Source organism: Octodon degus, unplaced genomic scaffold (genome assembly GCF_000260255.1).
Source record: "Octodon degus isolate 3935 unplaced genomic scaffold, OctDeg1.0 scaffold00115, whole genome shotgun sequence".
NCBI lineage: Eukaryota > Metazoa > Chordata > Mammalia > Rodentia > Octodontidae > Octodon > Octodon degus.
In genome coordinates, this window is record NW_004524691.1 from 7,100,416 (window position 1) to 7,123,762 (window position 23,347).

At 39.2% G+C, this 23,347-nt stretch overlaps 2 protein-coding genes across 4 annotated transcripts in view; one reads left to right on the top strand and one right to left on the bottom strand.

Annotated features, from left to right (window-relative positions):
• Smc4 (structural maintenance of chromosomes 4) overlaps positions 1–6,959 on the top strand; it is a 36,146-nt gene extending 29,187 nt beyond the window's left edge. For 2 of the 3 annotated variants that reach the window (XM_004639853.2, XM_023699685.1), the window contains exons 18-24: positions 889–1,078; positions 1,999–2,143; positions 2,386–2,559; positions 3,041–3,223; positions 3,350–3,582; positions 4,828–5,011; positions 5,468–5,714. In XM_004639853.2, coding sequence (XP_004639910.1) covers positions 889–1,078; positions 1,999–2,143; positions 2,386–2,559; positions 3,041–3,223; positions 3,350–3,582; positions 4,828–5,011; positions 5,468–5,620 — 1,262 coding nt within the window. In that variant the 3' untranslated portion in view covers positions 5,621–5,714. Of the gene's footprint in view, positions 1–888; positions 1,079–1,998; positions 2,144–2,385; positions 2,560–3,040; positions 3,224–3,349; positions 3,583–4,827; positions 5,012–5,467 lie in introns of all 3 variants that reach the window. The other variant, XM_023699686.1, reaches the window with a different exon arrangement.
• A 2,042-nt stretch (positions 6,960–9,001) lies between these two features.
• On the bottom strand, positions 9,002–17,283 carry Trim59 (tripartite motif containing 59). The gene is made up of 3 exons (XM_004639865.2): positions 17,230–17,283; positions 16,553–16,671; positions 9,002–10,404 (listed from the first exon to the last, which is right to left on the bottom strand). The coding sequence occupies exon 3, from the start codon at positions 10,399–10,401 to the stop codon at positions 9,217–9,219; it is 1,185 nt and encodes a 394-aa protein (XP_004639922.1). The 5' UTR covers positions 10,402–10,404; positions 16,553–16,671; positions 17,230–17,283; the 3' UTR covers positions 9,002–9,216.
• Between the last annotated feature and the right edge of the window lie 6,064 nt (positions 17,284–23,347).

Here is a 23,347-nt window from a genome sequence, read left to right on the forward strand (position 1 = left end):
ATATATATCAAAAGCAGAAGTACACTGCATTTAATACAGTCCACATCATCAAAGTTAATGTCACAGCCTATTAGCAGTACTCAGTACTCAGAGAGCTACTGACTGACCACCAGAATATCTAGACTTAGACTTCTTGCCAGCAGAAGCATGTCCTTCTAGGTTATACAGGTCAGTATGAATAAGCTTAAATTATGTCTAAACCCTGTCTGTATAAGAACCTGGCAAATATTTACCTGTTATCACAGGGAAACACCAGTTTATCTTGTCCTTCACTTTGTTGCAACATGTGAAAAACTAAGGTAAGAAAATAACCACAATTTTTTCATGAGCAAATTAGTAAGACATGTAGTCTAAGTCTAAAAAACGAAGAAGCCAAGTCAATGAAACATCTGTAAGAAAAACTGGAGGTGTTTGAAAAGAACTTGAAATGTGAAGCCATCCAAATCATTGTTAAGCAAGAGATTTTTCAACATTTTGTGTTGCTTTGTTTTGTTTTTTTGTTTTTTGGGGGGTTTTTGTGGAACCAGGGATTAAACTCTGGCCCTTGCGCTTACCAGGCAAGCGCTTATTCTACTGAGCTATCTCACTGGCCCCAACATTTGTATTGTTATAGTACTCTTTTGACATACTGGTCTCATTTTTTTGTTTGTTTTTTTTTTTTCTCCCATAATTTTATTGATAAACAAATAGCAATGAGACAGTTTCAAATCAAATTGGTAGGACAGTTTCAATAATTAACACATTGCATACTGGTCTCGTTTTTGAAGACACTTTTTCCTAATAGCTAAAAATTTGTTATTTTATATCAAGTTAAAGTGATTGAAGAAATTTGTATCTAACAATATGATGCTAATTAACAAAGAAACATGAATTTTTTTTTCACTGCAGAGTATGACAGTGTGGCTGAGAAAGCTGGTAAAGTAGAAGCTGAGGTTAAACGATTACACAATATCATTCTGGAAATCAATAACCATAAACTCAAGGCCCAACAAGACAAACTTGATAAAATCAATAAGCAACTAGACGAATGTGCTTCTGCTATTACTAAAGCCCAAGTAGCAATCAAGACTGCTGACAGGTAAAATAGCCATACTTCCCTAACCAGTCTTCCCTTCCCCACATTGGAAAGGGAATTAATATTTAAATTTAATGTTCCATTAAGTGTTTATTTTACTGTTACTTACTAAACCCATCTGACATGTTATTACTGAACAGGACTTTAGTTAGGGCAAACTTATAGTAATTATTTATCATAGCCAGTTTTTTTCAAAAAGCGGTAAACAGGTAAGCCTTGGCAGAGTAAAGTTATGTAACCCCAGTTTTGAATACATAGATATCAGAGTTTTGTCTGGATTAGAGCGGTCTGTGTAATTTTAAAAGCTCTAGTACTTAAAAGGTAGATTTAAGAATAGAATCTCTTAGTAAAATTGGTTAACTTTTTTGTGTGTAGTCTCACACATGCCTCATGCATGTGAAGCAGGAGCTCTGCCACTACATTTCAGTCTCTCTAAATTTTAATTAGCTAGAAGATACTATTATTCCATCTCACCAAAAAAATATCCATTTATCCCGCTTTTTTATAGTATTTATAATCAAAGCTATGTATGTAAAACACAGAAAACAACTGTTTTGTTCAGTTATTACCTAGTTCTAGTGCTCTTTGCACAGATAATGAATAAGCCATTTGCTTTTATTAAAGTAGAAGTATGCTTTAAAAATCTCTTAATCTAATGAGAAATGACAAAACAATTTAATAATTTAATGGATAATTTCACATCCAAATAAACTTTAAACCTTATAAAACTATTTCATTGATTTATAGTGAGTTTAAGAACAACTCATCTCACAAGTATTTGTATAATATAAAACCAAAGATATTTTAGAAATCTTAAAGAATCTATAATAATGAAAAAAAAACTCACATTATCATGAAAAGTTCGTTGGTAGATTTCCAAAACAGTCTCACATCATTACATTTTTAATGTCCTTTTGCTTTAGAAATCTTAAAAAAGCACAAGACTCTGTGTTTCGTACCGAGAAAGAAATAAAGGACACTGAGAAGGAAGTAAATGACTTAACAGCAGAACTAAAAAGTCTTGAGGACAAAGCAGCAGACATCATAAACAATACAAATGCTGCAAAGGTAATATTTCATGTTAAAAGGGAAAAGGTGATATTTAAGCAATTTCTGAGTTGAATATGCCACCTTAGTGCTTCAATAACCTGGTTTTAACTTCTGTAAACTTTTATCTGTACAAGATTTTTTTTTGTTATTTATTTAAAATGGAAAGGATGTGGGGAAAGATTGTTGACTTCCCCTTTCTAAAGTGAAAATGCCTATTCTGTGGGGGAAGATCATATTTCTCTGTTCTTCTTGGTTTTTAGAAGTCTTTACCAGAGATCCAGAAGGAACATCGAAATCTGCTTCAAGAACTAAAAGTTATTCAAGATAATGAACATGCCCTGCAAAAAGATGCACTTAGTATTAAGTTGAAACTTGAACAAATAGATAGTCACATTGCTGAACATAATTCTAAAATCAAATATTGGCGAAAAGAGGTGAGACTGCTATCATTTAATTAAATTTAGGGGGCCGGGGAGATAGCTCAGTAAAATAAATGCTTGCCTGGCAGGCTTAGGGTCTTGAGTTTAACCCCTGATACCGCAAAAAAAAAAAAAAAATACATTTAGCTTTATACCTGTGTCTTTTATGAAAAGGGTGTGGGAGGTTTTTGTCTACGTGTTTGCTTCTTAATTCCATGCATGATGCAGTATATTGTAATCTCATCACAGTGGTATAATGAACAATAAATAATTTTATACAGAAAAATCTTGAGTAATGGTTACAATTGTGCAGCTGCCTTTTCACCACAGAGCTGATCTGGAAGTTTAATAAAAAATTACATGAACACTTCTTATGGAACAACTATGTCTGTTGAAAGCTTTTGAGAAGAGTTGTCAAAATTTCTGTTGTTTTCATAACTGTGATTTTTGTTTCATGCTTTTTAAAAAAGAATAAATTTTATTGTGCCTTTTCTAGATTTCAAAAATAACACTTCATCCTATAGAAGATAATCCTGTTGAAGAGGTTTCTGTTCTAAGCCCAGAGGATCTTGAAACAATCAAGAGTCCAGATTCTATAACAAACCAAATTGCACTTTTGGAAGCCCAGTGTCATGAAATGAAACCAAACCTTGGTGCCATTGCAGAGTATAAAAAGAAAGTATGAATGAATTGTTTCACACATTTTTAGTTCTTAGCTCAGATTATGACCTTTATTTTTATATTATAATGAACAGTATTTTTATCTCATTTTTATCTGAAGAGGTTTCTCTCAATCTTTTCACAGGAAGAATTATATTTGCAGCGTGTTGCAGAATTGGATAAAATTACTTCTGAAAGAGATAATTTTAGACAGGCATATGAAGATCTTCGAAAACAAAGACTTAATGAATTCATGGCAGGTTTTTATATAATAACAAATAAATTAAAGGAAAATTACCAAATGCTCACTTTGGGAGGAGATGCTGAGCTGGAGCTGGTAGACAGCTTGGACCCTTTCTCTGAAGGAATTATGTTTAGGTCTGTATAGAACTTGGAATACTAATTTTTACCTATTCAAACTCTTTATTTCCTGATAAATGTAAAGCTGGGGCTGGAGACTATAGTTAGTGGCAGCAATTCCTGCCTTGCAAGCCTGAGTTCCTGCCTTTCAATCCAGTCATTTCCCCCAAAAAAGAAGTGAGATGTGAAAGTAAGATATACAACTTGTTTTATTTGATGATAAATACTAATTTGTTTATATTGGAAGTTTACAATATAAATTATGTACATTTAATCTTTACAACCTGATTTATAAATTTTCAGGGATTTTTTTTGGCGGGGGAGTTTCTCATTTTGTGTTTTTTGAGACAGCTTTCTGTGCAGTTCAGGCAGGCCTTGAGTTCCCTTTGTAACCCAGGTTGGTCTATAGCTTGCAGTAATCCTGCCTCAGCCTCCCAAATGCTGGGATTACAGGTGTGTGCTAACCATACCTGACCTGGTCTTCTTAATCGAATGTCAGGATTTTTAAAAAATTTATTAGACAAAAGAGTAGTAAAAAGTACTTAATCTGCTATTGAAATCTTAAAATTTTGGGCTGAGGAGATAGCTCAGCAATCTAAGTGCGTCCCTGGCAAGCACAAGGTCCCAAGTTTGATCCCTGGTACCATATGCCATGCTGGTCCCGAAACCAGGCATGGTGGTACATTCCCATAATCCCAGCGTTGGGGAGGCTAAGACAGGAGGATCACCATAAATCTGAGCTGTGGTACTGAGACCCTGTACCAAGTAAATAAAAGATTTTTTTAAAAACTTCACAAGAAGCTGGGGAGATAGCTCACTGGTTTAAGTTCCTGCCTGCCAAATACAAGGTCCTGAGTTTGACCCCCAGTACCAATAAATAAATACATACATACTTCACATTAAAAAAAAAAAAAAAAAAAAACTTAAAAAGTTTGGATAGCCAGTCCTGTGTGTTCATCTTCTAGTAACGTTTGTAAAATAACCTGGAAAAAGTTTGTATTTGTGAAAAAAGGCAAGTTAGGTTTCCAAGGAGGAAGTTAGTAGAAAAAAAAATCACGACTTCCTCTACCCCCTTCTAGTAATGATTAAACTCAGGGCCTCAGGCTGGTGAAGCAGATACTGTCCTACTAAGCACAGGCCCTTTTTGGAATTTAATTTTGAGGCAAGGTTGTGATTGTTACCCAGGCCAACCTTCTCAGTCTATAAAGTCTTAAATTTAGCTTTACTAACAATGTGACTAAGATTTTTATATAATTATTACAGTGTTAGACCACCTAAAAAAAGTTGGAAGAAAATCTTCAACCTTTCAGGAGGAGAAAAAACACTTAGTTCACTGGCATTGGTATTTGCTCTTCACCACTACAAACCAACTCCTCTTTACTTCATGGATGAGATTGATGCAGCCCTTGATTTTAAAAATGTGTCCATTGTTGCATTTTATATCTATGTAAGTAATCATGCAGTAGGTGGGCTTTTTTTATTCTAGAAATTTTATGGTTTACCTAAACATTATATGTGGAATTCTTTGAGATTTGCTTTTTCACTATCAAGCTTTTTTCTCTGTTCTCTTAACTCCATCTTCTACTATCCAGAAACAAAATCCTTGTTTGTAACAAGTATTTTCATTTTGGATTAATAAAAGATAAATTGCTAATTCAAATTAATACCAGCTACATAGAATCCCAGGTCTCCTTCCTAGGTGTCTTCCACTAGATTTGTAGGCAGTAATACTTGAAAAAAAAACCAGATTTCTCTTAAATATGTTTTAGCTGTACTATCATTCTTGTATATGTTAATTACCCAAGTAGTATTAAATTTACTGCCCAAGAAAGATGAGGGAACTAAGCTTACCTGTTTATGTGATTTACTTGTTACTTAATATCTTTTTTTTTTCTTTCTTTAGGAACAAACAAAAAATGCCCAGTTCATAATAATTTCCCTTCGAAATAATATGTTTGAGATTTCTGATAGACTTATTGGAATTTACAAGACATACAATATTACAAAGAGTGTTGCAGTAAACCCAAAAGAAATTGCATCTAAAGGACTTCGTTGAATTTTATACTGAAGATTCAAGTTAAATTGGCATAGATTTTGTATATTGCTGGTTATCTAAGAATTGTGACCTGTACAAAATACATACTCTAAATGATGATAAAAGTGTTTTATGTTAAGAATCATGTTACAGGGCCCAGGGAGATGGCTCAGTAGAATAAGCTCTTGCCTGGCAAGTGCAACATCCTGAGTTCAATCCCTGGTACTGCAAAAAAAAAAAAAAAAAAAAAAAATTCATGCTACAATGTTCTCTGAGGCAATAGGATTGTGGGTTCAGCCACGGCTGGGCAATTTTATAATTTAGCAAGATAACTGTCTTAAAGGGGGGAACTAAAAGTCTCACTATGAAGGCCCTGGAGTTTATTCCTCAGTGGGTAGCCCCCAGTTTTGTGGTTTTGGGTTTTGTTGTGTTTTGTTTCTTTCTTGTATACCTGTTAATAGGAGATAGTAAAAATGAAAGGGGGCTTTTGAAACGGTTTCATTTCATTGTGTATTTCAGGCTCACATTCACTAGATAGCCAAAGCAGCCCCCAAATTTGTGGTGATCTTCCTGCCTCAGACTCTGAAAGTTACGGAATTACAGTTTTATGCTACCATACCTGGCAGGATGTGTTTCCTAAGTGACAGACGATTAAGAAAAATCAGATTCCTGTAGTGTCAGATGACTTGCTCTTTGTTCCAGAGGAGGGGTTAAGTTTGTTGAGATAAAGTTCCAAAACTAAAACTTGTCAAGGCTCAACATGCCTTCCTTTACTGGATATTCGAGCTACACTGGAAAAACCTGCTAAACTCATCTTGGATAAATTTTTAAAGCAGTCCAACTGACTTTGACAATCATATTACCCAAATAATGGGAACCTTATTTTGTAAACAGCTATTCTTATAACGATTTAGTAGGTACTTAAAAACTTGATGTGCTTTGACTATTTCAAATTTGTTGCAAACGAATGTAAAAATGTTTGAACGTGATTATGCTATATTCTAACCTCACACGAATGAATATAGTAATAAGCGGAATTTAGGATACTGTGAATATTACTTGACAGCCAGGTTGTCAAGATTTTTTATTTGGCTCAATATGATGCTACTGAAAGTAAGTCAACAACCACTTGACTGAATCAAACATCTTTGCCTTAGCTATTTAATTTCTGGATATTTATCCTCAGGGTTTAAAATGAATTGTCTCATTATTCAGAAAACTATTATTTAGGGATCAAAAACCTGACGTTTTGTATCATAGTGAAGGCATTAGAATGTCAACACAAAAGTAGAGCGAACTTAAAGCAAGTTGCAAAACTCAGGTACAGAGGGGAAAATAGAAAATGCTATATATTAGTGCTATTTTAATTCCTAACTGTAAATTCTACAGATTAGAAGCCCTAGTTTAATAATGTTGGTTGGCCTTGTATTCTTTGAACATTAACTGAAAAAAGTGGGCCAGTTCTCCCAGCTATGTTGCTTTGTATTATTAAGTACAGGATTAAGTGCAAGACACATAATAGTTTTAATTTTATTGCTTATATTCAAAACCATAGGAGACTTTTACTGTGCAACTAAACCTTAATTATAATGCAACTTCAGTCTCAAGTTAGTATGTAGAGTTCTGTCCTAGGTCTTCCCTCCTCCATTTATACTGGTTGACTGCACAGTTATTGTGTTAGTGTAGTCTGATTCCAGTCATAAAATGTGTTAAGGCTTCAAACAAGACCTTTGGATTATTTTAAACTAGTTTATAAACATTCAGGAGAACTTTGTGTAAATTAAAAAGCCAGTACTCCCTCATCTGACCTGGGAAACTATTGAAGGTAAGTCTTTTAGAAATCCGAAAGCAGCTCATCTGGGATCTCTGCTTTGTTTTGTTTTGTTTTTGTTTGGTTTTTTGGGGGGTTTTTTGCAGAACCGGGGATTGAACTCAGACCCTTGCGCTTGCCAGGGAAGTGCTTATGCTATGGAGCCATCTCTCCAGCCCCCCTGATCCAGGAATTTCTGGACAGCAAATCTGTTTATGCTTAAGATGTGACAGCTGATGAGCCAAAAGTGTGTTGTAGGCACTACAATGCCAATTCCTGCAGAGAAGATTATATTGAGCTCTGACTAAACAGACTCTCAAAACAGTTTAAGAATATAAAACTTACACTGTACTTTTGCACGAGCGTAAGAAACATTTTGCAGAAAAACTTAGGACAGTTTTAAAATGAATAGTTTTACATGATGCCATGAAAATCTGTTAAGACTGAAATATGTCACCAACATCATTCAAGCAAAATGGTTTTTTACAGCTTTTATCTAGGAATTAAAACTACGCTACAAAATACAAACCTTTTGAGGAATGCTGGAAATAGACATGCTCGGCAATAAAGGCTCTACCACTAAACCTGAGCTGTACCTACAGCCTTCGTTTATATTTTTTGTTGTTGCCCAGGCTGACCTTGAACTCCAGGACTCAAGTATGCACCACCACAGTCAGTTCTCAAGTACAATCTTAAATTTATGAAAACATAAGTATTAGAAATTGTCAGGATTATCCAAACTCAATAGCTTTTTTAGTTGGTTGGGCTTTTAGGGACCAGGAATCAAACTCGGGACCTTGCACTTGCCAGGCAGGTGCTTGTGCCACTTTGTTACATTCCCAGCACCTATTTCACTCTGAAACGGTCTCACTATGTAGCTCAGACTGGCCTTGAACTAGCAATCCTGCCTCAGCCTCCCAAATGCTGAAATTGCAGGGATGGATCACCACCCCGTGGAATGAATGTTCACGAACATAGCTTAGTGGATTAAAGTATCTGCTTCAGCAGCCAGGGTTCAATCCCAGGCCTGCCGTGCTGGCCCCACCTCTGGGGCATGCTGAGTGACAGACTGGGCATGGTGGCATGCACCTGTAATCCCAGCTCTTATGGAGGCTGAACACAGACAGGAGAATCACAAGTCTGATCTACATATGAGACCCTGTAGACCCTTAATAAAATACAAACTAAAATTCTTAAGTCCATCCAAAACATTAAATGGGACTGAGATAGCTCTGCAATCTAAAGGGCGTGCTTCGCCAGGTGCAGTGATTGCAATCCCAGGAACCACATGCTGTGTCAGCCCTGCCCCCAGGGTACACTGAGCTGGGCACACACACACACAAAAAAACATTAAATGTATTAAGTAGTTACATTTGACCAAAAAGATCTTTAGTCCTTTAGCACTTTAAAAATTTTCAAGATTGCTTCGTTTTTTTAAGCCTCTGCCATCCTTATGTATTCCAAAGCCTCAAGCCATATCACAATAAAGACATACACTTAAAGCATTTTCCATGTTTTATTTTAAAACAATAGATACATGAATAACCACTGATATAACAGTAAAAGACAAGAGCATAAAATGTTGTTGGGATATTAATAAACCAATTACTAATGATTCTCAATATCTAATGATTTAAGTCTTATTCTTATTAGTGGATTTACTATCTAACAGAAGCATGAGAGGTCTGACATTTCTGAGTTTACTGGAACTCTACCGAAGTTTAGTTTTACTACTTATGCTACTTCCTGTTTCTCCAGTTAACAAAAAACTGCTGTACAGAATAAGCCCATTTAATAATTCATGTTTTCAAGGTGAAACTATTTTCCACATGAATTCCTTTAACAAATACAAAGTGTGACATAGTATGGTTTTTAAATCATGCAAGTTGTGAGACAGGCTTTGGTAAACAGACAAAGAGACTTCAGAAAAACATACTGAAGACACTTCATTTAAGAAAGTTACTACATACTGGTAGAAAAAGAGTGCCAACATTAATAACACTGAAATGCTTAAAATTTGAAAAAATTCGACTTTTTTATCTTTACTGGGCAAGGAAGGTGCCCTTATTGAAGAAATTTTCATTTCAGGAATGAAAACTTTCTTAATTTCTCCAATTTCTGTTCTGCTCCATTCTTCTAATACTTGGCTTACATGAGGATAAATTTCAACAGGCTGGACCTCAGGAAGTGGTCTTTGTTCCAATATCTGCACACGGTGGCAGATGTTATCAATTTTTTCAAGAAATTTAAGTGGAGACTCTTCTTGTAAAGATGTTGTCAGTGTCATTAATTCAAGTTGCTGCTCTCGTAATTCTTTCATTCTTTCAATATGTGGGGTATATTCTTGACTTACCAGATTACCAACATCACAGAGAGCTGTTAAAAAAATTTTTTTTTGTTTTTCTAAGGTATCAGTAAGCTCTTCAAAATACTGGAGAACAACTTCTTTATCACGCTGGATCATTTCCTGAGAATGAGACTTTTGTTCTTCTAGTTTGTCAATAAGATGAGTAATGTCTGTCCAATGTGTGCTAGTTAACTGTTTCAGCAGTTTCTGAGGGGTGTCCTTTCGTTTCAGATAGGCACTTTGAAGGTCATCTATAGGATGACCATGATGTTGACCTACGGTAAGGCAGTGACCACAAACTAATTTTTTATCTAGTAAACAATAAACATTTAGTGGTTGCCTATAATGTTCAGGGCAGAAAACAACATCCGGATGGTCGTCTTGCTGGTACTTTTCAATAATAGCCCTTAATGCAAAATTAACAGGTAAAGATTCAATACCAGTTGGAGCAATTTCAATAATACTTCTGCAATTAGGGCACTTGAGTGGAATTCTTAAAGGTCTCCATATATAAAAATTACCAGATGTCTGAAGAATGTTTTCCAAACAACTTTTACAAAATGTGTGAGAGCATGGTAGTATGCGAGGATCTTCAAAAATACTGTAACAAATGGGACACATTAACTCATCCTCAAAATTGTGCATTTCCTATGAAGAAAAAAAGCAAAGTCTACATGTTACCAAGTATCTGCACATACTTTGTAAAGTCTTAGTCATTAACCTCCAAACTGCTGATATACTGATTATCACTTAAAAGGCCTATTTACTAAGATTTAAAAAATGAAACTTTCTTTATAATTCAATTTCTAATACAGGAAATAGATTATCTTCAAGAGCTTATTCATAGATAAAATATTTTTAATTTGTTTCTATGTAATGACTAAAACTCAAGTGACTGAAGTCTTAATTACTATATGGAATTTTGTATATTGTAATATGTTAAAAATCACATGGGGGGCCAGAGAGATGGCTCAGTGAAATAAGTGCTTCCCTGGCAAGTGCAAGGGCAAGTTCAATCCCCGGTTCCGCCAAAAAAAAAAAAAAATTGAATGAACAGGCAAGACGAAACATTTCTATTACTAAGTATTACAAATTAGGCTTATTCTTTACTGCAAAAAGAAACATGCTCCCAGTTGGAACAATCACAAAAGGAAGTATATGTTTTTGTACAAACTAACTATAAATTTCCTAGCTGCCTGAATCCAGATGAGCTTAAAGACCAGAATCAGCATAAGGTAATTTTTTGGCAGTAGGTGTGTTGGTTACAATTCAAGGCCTCACACGTGCTAAGCAAGCACTTTATGGGAGCTACATTCCCAGCCCTATGGTGTAGTTTTCTAAACAGTACATTTAGCATGAAAATTTGAAAGGAAAACTTTCAAAACCTTGGCAGTAAACGTCTGAAAGATGAACCGATTATGGCACTTTTGAAGTACTGACTTAATTTTTAAATGAAAAACTAGAGTTGTGATGGTAAAGAACTAAAGGCGGACATATACTATTAGTCCATCTTTCATTAAGATACATCCTAAGACAAATGTTTCCCAAGACAGAAACCTCAATAGTTCAGTCTCACCATAATAAAAGTCACATCTCTGCAATCTACTATGAGTATTTCCAAAAGTCTGACAGTTTTGCACCCTAACATCTCTTAAATTTTGTCTGTGCATATATTGCATGAAAGCTACAATTGTCAGGACTGACTCCTTGACAGAAAAGCCAAGTTAAACCACTGCTATGAGAACCTTAAACTAAAAATGTAAGATTCAGGTGCCATTCATGTAAAATACAAAGTTACCAAGTCTTCTAAAACCTTTCAAGCCAGGTGTGATACTACTGTAATTCCAGCACTGGGAGGCTAAGGCAGGAGTTTGAAGCTACATAAGGGAGTTTAAGGCCAGCCTCAACTACATAGCAAGACGTTGCCTCAATTTTTTTTTTTTTTTTTTTTTCTGTAGTATTGGGGATTGAACTCAGGACCCTGTGCTTGCCAGGCAGGTGCTTATTCTACTGAGCTATCTCCCCAGCCCCTCAAATTTTTTTTTTTTTTAACTAATGGAAATTTTAAAAATTTAAGTTTGCGAAAGTAACATCCAAAAATAACTGCATTTTTAATAAGCAAAATCTTAGACTTAGCTTTATCTTAAGCAACTGCCGAACTATTAAATCCTTCAAGTCATAAACCTGGCCTCTTTCATAGTCATTTTGTTACTCTCACTTTTACTTTGTAACACTGAACAGTACTTGCTTTTATAACGTTCTTGTAACACTGTGTAAATATTACAATGTAAGCTTCCTTTAAGGGCAAGAAATATGTCTGAGATATTTCTATAGTTTCAGCCCAGAACTTAAAACACAGTAGGCATTAAGACCTACTGCTGAATGAAAAGCTGCCTCGAGATCAATGTTAATACAGACTTAGGTTTTAATTGTTTTTATAGGTAGTAAAATCTTTTCTTACAAAATATTGTAACAGAGGGGCCGGGGAGATGGCTCAGTGGAATAAGCGCTTCCCTGGCAAGCACTAAGGGCCTGAGTTCAATCCCCGGTTCCACCAAAAAAAAAATATATATATATATATTGTAACAGGACAATCCACTGAAAAATACTCCCATTTTAAACTGACAACGTTCAAGTCACAGAAAGAAACTAAGCTTAAACTATGAAGCTTTCCAAGAAACTATCTGGACAACAGTACTGCAGACGACAGTCACACCAGATAAATCCAAGTGAATAGCGTATTGGAAAGCCTTTACAACTTTCCCTGATACCTTCACAAGGTCCTAGTCACAAACCCACCCCCAAATGCCCAACATGTTTCAGTGGGGTCATAATGTGCAATAAAAGGATAAACCAAATGGCATTTTGCAAGAAATAAAATTTAAACAATGGATATTGAATAGATTATTGGGACTTTTTAATGTGTAAGCAGCAAAACTAGCCAAAAAGGAAAAACTTTTCCCTCTATGAAACTTAACTTTGCCCTACTCCACATTTATTAATAAGGTAGGGAACAAACTCCCCCAAGAATCAAAGAAATCCTAACTAACTCTCAAACGAATCCTAACTAACTCTCACTGGGGAAAAAAGGTAACAGGAAAATAAAAAGTTCAAGATAACTGTATAGACCTAGAGAACAGTTTGTTCCCTACTCCACATTTGTTAATAATGTAGGGAACAAACTCCCCCAAGAATCCCTTTTAGGAAGAAAGCTCAATATTCTTTAGGATGTAAATATATTGAATCTTCTAACTGGCTACTGCCTGAAGTACAGGAGTACTGTACTATGATACTATGGCTATCACTTTTAGGGATTTTTTTTTTTTTCAGAAACCAATATGAAACTCAGTGCATCACTATTTTCTAAAAACCATGTATGCTCTTTGAAAGGAAGGAAAAAAAAAAGCAAAACACATCCTACTTTGTAGGATGACCATCTTAGATTTAGCTGAGCTGTATATAAATATGCAAATGATTAAAACATCCATAACAACCCTGGAAACTAGAAGACAATAAAGCAATGCCTTTAATATTCCAAGTGGGGAGAAAAGTTTCCTGAAGTGGGACATAAAATTCTATATCCCAGGGGGAAAAATCTATTTTGATGCACAGTTTGACATGAAAGCTCTCAAACGAATCCTAACTAACTCACTGGGGAAAAAGGGTAATAGGAAAATAAAAAGTTCAAGACAACTGTATAGACCTAGAGAACAGGTAAGGCCTTTTTTGTTTGCAGCAGTAAGGACTGAATTTGAGTTTTTGGCACTGAACGAGCCCGCCTATTTATTTGGCAGAGTTGCCCTAAAAAAAATGCACTGTCTAGCTGGGCTCAAATTTGCTCTCCTGCTGCCTCACCTCCCCAGTAGGGCATTCCAGGCGTGCACCACCACCAGCATGGCCACAAGAGATGTATTTAAGTAAATGGAGTGGCAGAGTACTTCATGGGCCTAGACACATAGAGGAAGAAAACTGGGGGAAAGGATAGTCAGGAAAAGGCAGTAGCTACTACATTCTATAGCCTATTTGTCAAGTTAACATGGTCCTAGGTATCAAATAGTCTGCTGATTTTTACCTGAGTGACAAAACTTCATGGGGTGGGGGGTTAAGGGAGAAAACAGTTCATGAAATCTTAATCTTCCCTTATAAGAAAACCAACAGGGGCCGAGGAGATGGCTCAGTGGAATAAGCGCTTCCCTGGCAAGCGCAAGGGCCTGAGTTCAATCCCCGGTTCTGCCAAAAAAAAAAAAAAAAAAAAACAGTTTCACATGACAAAGTACAAACATTGAAATACGGAAATAAATACCAAATGAATAGTTAAAAGAGATTCAAGTGATTGCTTTTGGAGCAGGATTCAAGAGTAAGAAAAGTGAGACTGGGGTCTTCTGTTTTTCATTATAAGGTGGTTTCACCTTTAATCATTAACATGCAATTAAAAATATGTTAGCTCTGCATGGTAGCTCATGCCTGTAATTCCAGTTACTCGAGAATCTGTTTACAAGTTTGAAGCCATGCTGGGCAACTTAAGACTCATCTCAAAAAAATTTAAATTAAGAAAAAAAAAAAAAGATAAAAGACCTCAAGCATCCAGGCAGAAAAGTAGGATTTTAAAAAAAGGAAAATAAAAACAATAGGGTGAGCCTAATAGCTCGGCAGACTAAAGCACCAGCTTAGGCAGAGTACAGCCAGGGCTCAATCCCCAGCCTGCTGTGCCGGCCCACCCCAGGGCGGGGTGAAATGGTGATTGACACTGGGCGTAGTGGCCGCTCCTGTAATCCCAGCGCTTGGGAGGCTGGAAACAGGAGACTCACTGAGTCCAATATACGTAGTGAGACCCTGTACCAAATACAGAAGGGGAAAAAAATATATATAATATAATAAGTATATATATATAAATGATCTGAGGATCTCCTCTGGAAGGTTGTAATTTCCAAAGAAAACTAAAATGGGCACAATTTAGCTCCCACATATGCTATTCTATAGAATGAGTTTGCTATTTGCTTTTACTTCATCCAGACATGAAACTATTCTTCCCATAGAAATCTTTGCAGGACAAATGACTGCTCTGACCAACAGAACACAGTGTAAGTGATGCTTCTGCCTTCTTCAGATAGCCTTAAGAAGCAAGGCAAGCAGCTGCTGTGGTAAGAAGTCCAGGCTAGTTGGCTGAAGAGACACCAGAGGGAGGAGATAAATGAGGGCTTGGTCATCTTAATGAAAAAGCCTTCTCAGACATACAGATAATACTTGTACAAAAGTAGACACAATCAGAATAAGGGGAAACCAGGCATGGTGATTCAGGCCTGTAACCCCAGCACTCTGGAGGCCGAGGCAGGAAGATCGCCATAGGCTCAAGGCTAGTCTAGCCCACAGAGTAACTTCAAGTCTAGCTTGGTCTACACAGGAAGACCCTGTCTCAAAAAAATAAAGGAGAGGGGCCAGGGAGATGGCTCAGTGGAATAAACGCTTCCCTGGCAGGCGCAAGGGCCTGAGTTCAATCCCTGGTTCCGCCAAAAAAAAAAAAGACTGTCTTATAAAAAAATCAAGGAGGCATGGTAGATGATAATGTAGAAACATTCATAAGGTCTCAAAGAAAAAGCATTTCCAAGATTTCAGAACCCAACCAAGACATAATTTATTCATGTAAAACAAAATACTCTTAGCAAGACCTATAGAGTTAAAAACAATTCTCACTAGCATATTAGATAACAGATACTACATTTATAGGTGACATAGAATTAAGCAGTACCAAAAATATCATTACCCATTCTCCTGTGTAAATTATTCTCTAAAGTTTTAATTCACTAATACCTTAATGCTTTTAATCTCTAAACATGACCGACTATAAAACATTCATTAAATATTACAATCTCTGAAAGAAATTCTATTTACTTCATCACATTTAATTTGTGAGAACTTCTGGTGAGTCAGCTGTAAGTAGGAGAAAACGGGTGGTAACACCACCTCCAGCGGGGTTCCCATCTTTGTGGGCCCAATTAAAAAATACATTTCATGTAATTCAAAACTTAAGAAATGCTACAACTGCACCATCTATATACATACTTTAGACAAGATTTTTAAAATGCCTTTGTCACAAAAATAATGGAAGCATCACTAATAATCCCTGCAAATTAAAAAAATCCTCATCAGATATGATTTAATTCTTTATATCCATCTGTGCTGTTTTCTTTCAATTCTGGTATCAACCTATTTCCCCAAACTAAAAAACAAAACAAAAGAACAAAATTTAACCAGTAAGAAAAGTTAGAATTTGAACTGCTTTTTTTTACACATTTCAAAGTGAAAATGTATTTGGTGGAAAACATTCAGCAAAATAGTTGCTTAAAACACAATGTCAATATTATTAATATTAAAATCAAAATTTTACCTTGCCAGACCCAACTGTATCTTCCCCTAACTACTGGCTCACTTAAAAAAAAAAAAAAAAAAAAAAAGTCAATGAGATCAATATGCAAATAAATTTTAAAATATCCAGTAACTTAAGTAGCAAATGTAATCTGCATATTTGTACTGTATGTATAAACTAAGGTCGGTGTATGTGTGTTGAGATCGACAAGTCCTTGTACAATTTCTGGAAGAGTATGTAAGAGTTAATAATGCCTACCTTTGAGGTGTGTATGTCAAATGGTGAGAGCTGCCTAGAATTTTACATACCACCAAGACAGTGTATCTTTTCTCAAAGAGATTTTTAAATTTTACTTTGTAGTTTAAATCACACACTGTAAAAATCTACCAAAAAAGAAATTCTTCCATACTCAGTTAATCTCTTCGAACTTACCTATTTGGTTGGTCTCCTGATAAGGATACTGAATATTCTTTAACTTCTCCAACTTTTCCAGATTTTCTTATTCCAAAATTAACTTTATCCTTAATGTTTCAGACAATATGCCTTTACACCTGTATTTTAAGAAAAGTAGTGGCAGATACTAAGTTATTGCAGCTACAATAGAGGTATTAATTACATCTTGAAAAATCCCAACAATTTTGGGACGCAGAAGATCTCTCTTCACTGCATGAAGTATCCTATGAGCTTTCAATATTAACCAAATCATCACGGTCGATTCAGGCCGCTTACATTTCACAGGAAGGCAAGAAGCATCCCTGGGAGTTAAAGATGACCCCTGAAACCCCTTCGAGTCGAGTCATTCTCATCAGCTCGGGTGTCCATCTTATTTCTGCCGCTGAAGTGCTAGGGGACTCTGGTCAGTTTCATCGAACGCCCCAAGAGGGAACTTTCCCATCTGTAAAATGGGCTCTGTGGGCCCGCTTCCTTCCCTCGCGGAGGCTTCCTCGCCCGACGCGCGCGAACCCCACTCTCGCGCCCCGTCTTCATCCCGACGCCCCTGCGGCTCCCTAAAGAACGAGGAGAAGCCTGTGCTGGGGCCGAAGAAAAGGAGGATATTGAACGGCAGTTTCGGAGCCGCCTTCTCAGTTACGGCAAGTTCTCAGACTCACCGCAAAGTTGGCGCCGGTCGGCAGCAGCTCCGAAGCAAAGCGGACGGCGGGACTGCGGCCAAGGGGCGAGACTAGGGGCGGGGCCTCTGGCCACGGGGCGGGAGTGGGGGCGGGGCCTCGGGTCACGGGGCTGGACTGGGGGCGGGGACTCGGGTCACGGGGCGGGGCCTCGGGGTGCGGGCGCGGGCGCGGGGCCGCCGGAGGAAAAGGCGCGGCGGCTGTTTGAAAGTAAACGGCCCGCGGTCCCGACGGCGCGCGATTGTCTCCCGCCGCGGGGCCGCCCAGGTGTTCTGCGCCTGCGCCCCGCCGCCGGGGGTCCCGCCTGAGGAAGGGTGGAGCGTCTGCCCTGCGAGAGGCGGGCCCGGCCGTCCCGACGCCGCCGCAGCCGCGCTCGGCGGTGCTGTGGGGCTGTGCGCACGCGGCGCCGCGCCTGGGGCTCTGGAGCCGGACCGCCGGCAGCGCGCGGAGCGGAGCGGAGCGGCCGTGGCCGTGGGAAGCCCGCGCCTCCCTTGTCCGCGGACTCGAGCGGGCGTCGGGGATCGACCCCGGGGCCTCCGCTCGCGGGCGGGCGCTGCGCGGCTGAGCCACCCCCAGGCCCACCAGGTCCAAGCTTCTGGCCCGGCTGCTGAGCCCCTACAATTAGAAAACGGTGGCCCGTTTTTTCCCCCTTTTGATGTGGGGAAACCACTCGTCTGTTGGGATCTCAGCGCAGGCGCACAGCTTCCCTCTGCTGGACGCTTGCGAGTCACTTTCTTTACTGCCAGGACTGAAGGGTGCGGGCTTGGAAGGTGGAGCACTGCCCGTACGTGCGTGGCCCAGGCTTTTATTCAGATGACAAAAAAATATCACACAGGTATAAAGCAGAAATCCAACAATGTGGGAGACACGAGCCACTCTCGAATGTCTTCAGCTGAGCCGCGGTGGCACTCCTGGAAGGTTGCCTGTGAGGCAGCGATTCCGGGCGCGGCCGGGTCCCATTGGTGCAGGCTAGCATAATCTGTTTCAGCTTTGCTGCACGTATTTTAAACATCGGAGGACTCCCACTAGCTTTGTAATTTACCTTCAGTTTGTTGTGAATCTTTATAGAGCATATACTTTTATAAAAATTAGTCTCATAGTAATCGTCTGTGGGATTAAATTAATACCGTTGAGTATTAATGTTTCGAGATACAATTTTCTCCGCCTGTTTTCTCCTCTGCCTCCTTCCTGCTAGAGTCATGCATGGTACAAGAAAGAAAAAGCTCTGAAAGATAAAAGCTTTACTTGCTTTCGTTTTCCAGAAAGCCTGAACCCATTGAGAAAAATAACATTTAAGGGAAGAGCTGAATGTTTGGGAGAAGTAGAAAAAAATATTCTAGACTCCAAACAGAATCCTGGGCTCCTGGTGTTGGGGGCAGCCGGTTATGACATGAAAAAGAAAGGGGCTACACCTGCACTCCAGGGACCCAGGCTTGGAGGCCGCGAGATTCCCAGCCCTGAAGAAGGCCAAGAGATGACAGAAAACCACAGAAGCCTGCGAAACAGCAGCCCAGTCTCAGCAGGCAGCCAACTTTGGGAAACATGATTCATATACTCCGAACCAGGTTACATTGGCTGAAGGGTGGTTGGGAGAATTAACAAGAATGCAGGAGTAAATACTTAAAATCCACAGGCCTGATGTCACACGAAGATGCTTAGGACCCTTAAAAAGCAGGGAATGGGAAAAATCTAGCTGCTTTGGGTCTCTACCTGTATACATCCAATAATGATCTTTTAACAGAATATTGGAAAGAGATGATAAAATTTGCAGTTACCATCAGGTATAGGAAGAGAAACTAAATACCATACATTTTAGTGCTTAGGTCAGACTCCCTGCTTCTTTTTTTTAAAAGTATTTTTCTTTTTTAATTTGTCTTCTTTGGCATTTAATAATTGCAGTTACTGCTTTTTTTGGGGGGGGGGTTACCAGGGTTTGAATTCAGGACCTTGTGGTGCCAGGCAAGCACTTATTCCATTGAGCTATCTCCTTGGCCCCAACATTTTTATTTTTTTTATTTATTTATTTAGTACAGGGTCTCACTATGCAGCTTTTCTGCCTCCCCAGTGCTGGGATTACAGACCTGCGGCAGGCGACCGCGAGCTATCTCCCCAGCCCCTCCCTGCTTCTGTCTCAAGCACTGCAGTAAGCAGTCTCAGTGACAGAAAAGCCATGTGCAGGAGCCAAGACACTTTTTGGTTTTGGTTTTGATTTGGTTTAGTTTTGCTTTTTGTGATGTAAGGGACTGAATCCAGGGCATTCCCACAGAGTTAAATCCTCAGCCCTTTCTATATTTTATTTCAAGACACAGTCTCGCTAAGTCACTAAGCTGCCCAGGGTGGGCACAAATTTGTGATCTTCCTGCCTCAGCCTCCCAGAGTACCCAGATTCCAAGCATGCACCACCATACCACACCCAGCTTAATTTGGGGTTTTAATAGCTACAAACTTTAAATCTCCCATCACACTGACCTCCATAGAATTAAAGACAACTTGTGATTTTGCAGTTAGAAGGCTACTGTGGTTGATTTCTGGGACTTCAAAGAAAATATAGCTGCAACTGGCTCCATGATTACAGAGGCAGTGAACCAAGGTCACGGAGCCAGGAGAACCTAGCAATTCATGAAAGGTCATTTCACCTGGGGAGGAAGACACAGCTTCATGAGGCAGTGGTGCTCATAAATTCAGAGGTTTGGAGTTGGGAGGGATCCTGAAAGCAATCTTGAAAAGCTTTATTTTCAGGGAAGAAAAAACCTGTTAATGTTGGTTTTCCTTATACAGATTTTGAGCCCAAACTTGCATATTAATGTTTCAATTATATAAACTACATGTTTTTAAAATCCTAGGAAATACCTGTGTGAAGAATCTTTCAGTCTTGGGGCTGGTGAGATGGCTTAGTGGTCTGAAGCACCTACTTAGAACAAGCTTAGCAAAGCACGGGGACCACGGTTCAATCCCCCAGCACCACACGCCAGCCAGCCCCGCCCCCTGGTGGGCTGAGCTGGCCACACAAACATACGCACATAAATAAATAAATAAAATTTAAAAAAAAAAAGAATCTTTCAGTCTTGAAGCTATATCCTTGAATGCAAGTTGAAAGATGACACGTTTCCTTCAAGAGTCAGTTTACCTCCTACCCAGTTTGCCTTCTTACTGTCTACCATTAAGAATCATTGAATTTCACTCCTTTGTGTGTGTGTGTGTGGGGGGGGGGTTACTGGGGATTAAATTTAGGACCCCGCGCCTGCCAGGCAAGTACTTATTTCTACTGAGCTACCTCCCCGGCCCAAGAATCATTGAATTTCAAATGCCACTAATTTTTCTTTGCATTTGCTTTAATGATGTTGGCACTTACCCAGTTTTCTAGGGCTTTCTGTTTGTAATTGTTACGCAAGCAGCATTTAAAGTATTCAAATATTTTGAACTTCAAAACTTTTATAAATCATAGCATTTTTATTTTGATACAGTATTATGTGACTTTCTAATCTACTTCCTCAAACAAATACAGAATTTCTTAATTGCATAGTAAATATACAATTTAGAGACTCAAAGAATAAGCTGGTCTTCATGGCACACTCCCTGCACTCTGGGAGGCTGAGGCAAAAGGATCACAAATTCAAGTTCTGCCTGCACCATTTAGTGACATAGCAAGACCCAGTCTCAAAAAGTAAAATGGTGGGCAGTACGCAGGCCTTAGGTTCAGTAGCAAGTACTGCCCCCCAAAAAAGCAGAGAACACAGATCCTGTACTTAAGTTGCTAGCATAGTACTCAACTGAGCTAGCGTAGATATAGTTAAATAATAATATTAGATAAGCTGTAGATTGGAATAGTTGTGGAGCAAACTGGGACAAGTAGTTCAGACCATGTGTAACAGTCCCTCCAGTTTCAGGTGGCCGGCAAGCAGGTCGTTGGAGCCGCACACGGTGATCACCTGTCCTGAGGGCTGTGGAGGTATTTCTGCAGCAGACACAGATCCGGGAGGCTGCCCTTGAGCCCCCTAGTCACATGCCAGATGGTCTTTCAAGTGACAGCCTGTGCCCCCCCTCCACTCAGGATGGTTGGGGCTGCAGTCAGCACGCTGTCGTGTTGGCAGTGCCTTCTTCCTGCTAGCTGCCATCATAGCTGAAAATTAAGAAACATTTATCTTTTGAAGTTTTGAAGAGTAGGAGTAGTAAAACACCTCTGTTGTGTAAGCACTCCGCTGCAACAATGCCCCACTTTCTCAAAGGAAGGTACTACGATAGTGCTTTTCTAGTTACAGAAACCCTGGTCTTCCTTGAGCTCAGGAGATGTGTACGTGGCATCCTGTGTGTTCAGAATGGCAAGTGGCAAACACGTGTGTGTTAAGGACTCGAAATAGTTCACATGGATGGTCACGTAGCCACTCGGCTCTCAGGGCCCTCAGTGTGCACATCTGCAGTTTCAATCAACTATGGATCAAAATTATTTGGGAAAAAAGTCACATCTCTACTAAACATGTACAGATTTTTTTCTTAATATTCCCTAGTGGAGTTTTACAACTGTTTCCTTAACATTTACATCATATTAGGAATTTTGAGGAATCTAGAGGTGATTTAAAGTACATAAGAGTCTGTGTGTGGATTTTATGCAAATGCTACCCCATTTTTCATAAGAGACTTAAGCATCTGCAGATCTTGGTATCTACCTAGGAGACAGGGGACCCATGAAGAGGTTTCATTAGAAGATAGAAGACTGCCTTAGAAGACAGAGTAGCTGCCTACCTTACAGTTAGGGCCTCGATAGTCATAGCTGCAAATACCCCAGCTTGACTGTAGTTCTCTTCAGCATGCCTTTAATGTTCATGATAACCACAACTTGCCATTTAGAAAAAAAAGTTTAAGCTGATTTAATATGATTTAATTTGTACCTCACCTTATTTTCCAGAAGGTTTTTTTTTTTTTTTTGTTTTTTTTTTTTTTTTTTTGGCTAGCTCAGGCTGCTCTGAGGGCGTGTCTGGTGTGGCTTGTAGAGCTGGGGATCAAATGGCAGTCCCCTGTGCCTGATCGAGTTTGCCCAAGCAGGCGCTTTAAACCACTGAGCTAACCGGTAAGCGCCCCCAGCCTTATTTTCCAGATGATCCTGGAAATGTACAAATAAACAAGGAAATTGTAGAGTGTTCAAAATGGAAGGACTGCCATCTCCTACTTGTAATAAGCTTAAACTGCAGTGGTTAGTGTTCACTGAACACTGGGTGTGAAGGAGGCATTGTCCTAGATCGTTTATTATCTGTGGTAGATTGACAACTGGTGGTCATGTTGTAGCACCCAGCTGAACGAACCGGTATGGTATGGTGCTGCTGGGTACGGTCCTTACTTTGAGCATTGCTTCTTGGCCCTTGTGCAGATCCCTCAGCCTCCTGGCACAGATCCTTCCTCCCTCTGGCCCAGACTTTCTAGCTTCCACCCCTGACCCTTGGGCCTTCCCAGCACAGATCTGTGAAACAGGCCTGCATGAGACTTTCCTGTGGGCTCTAGGCCTCCAGCTGGACTTGTGGGAGGCCTTGTTCTGAGCTCTAGGTCTTTTTCTGAATTCATGCAGGACATTATCCATTTGTCTTTTTTTTTTTTTTTTTTAATGTGTTTTAGTACAGGGTCTACAAGGCCTCACTACCAAGGCCGGGCCTGTAGTGATCCTCCTGTTTTCAGTTTCCTAAGTGCTGGGATTACAGGGGCACACCACCACACACAGTCTCAATTGCCTGGAGCCAGCACTGTACACTGGGGATCAAACCCCGGCCCCTGCATCTGCCTAAGCAGGTGCTTTAATCTGCTGAGCTACTTTGGCTGGCCCTTGTCTGTTTGTTTTGAGACAGGGTCTTGCTAGTTATTCCTAGCTGACCTTGAACCGTTTAGTCCAGTCTGGCCTCAAAATCAAGTGGAGCATCCCCTGCCTCAGCCTCCTCAGCCTCTTGAATGCTGGAATTACAGGTATGAGCCACCGTACCTGGCTGTTCATTATCTTACTTAATTCTCTCAAATGCTCTTTAAAAGATGCTATTTAAAAAAACTTTTTTTTTTTTTTTTTTGGTGGAACTGAGGATGGAACTCAGGCTTGCCAGGGAAGCGCTTATTCTACTGAGCC

Bases quoted from the DNA above. Each gene is read 5' to 3' on its own strand.
- Trim59 (XM_004639865.2), bottom strand. From the start codon at position 10,401: ATGCACAATTTTGAGGATGAGTTAATGTGTCCCATTTGTTACAGTATT.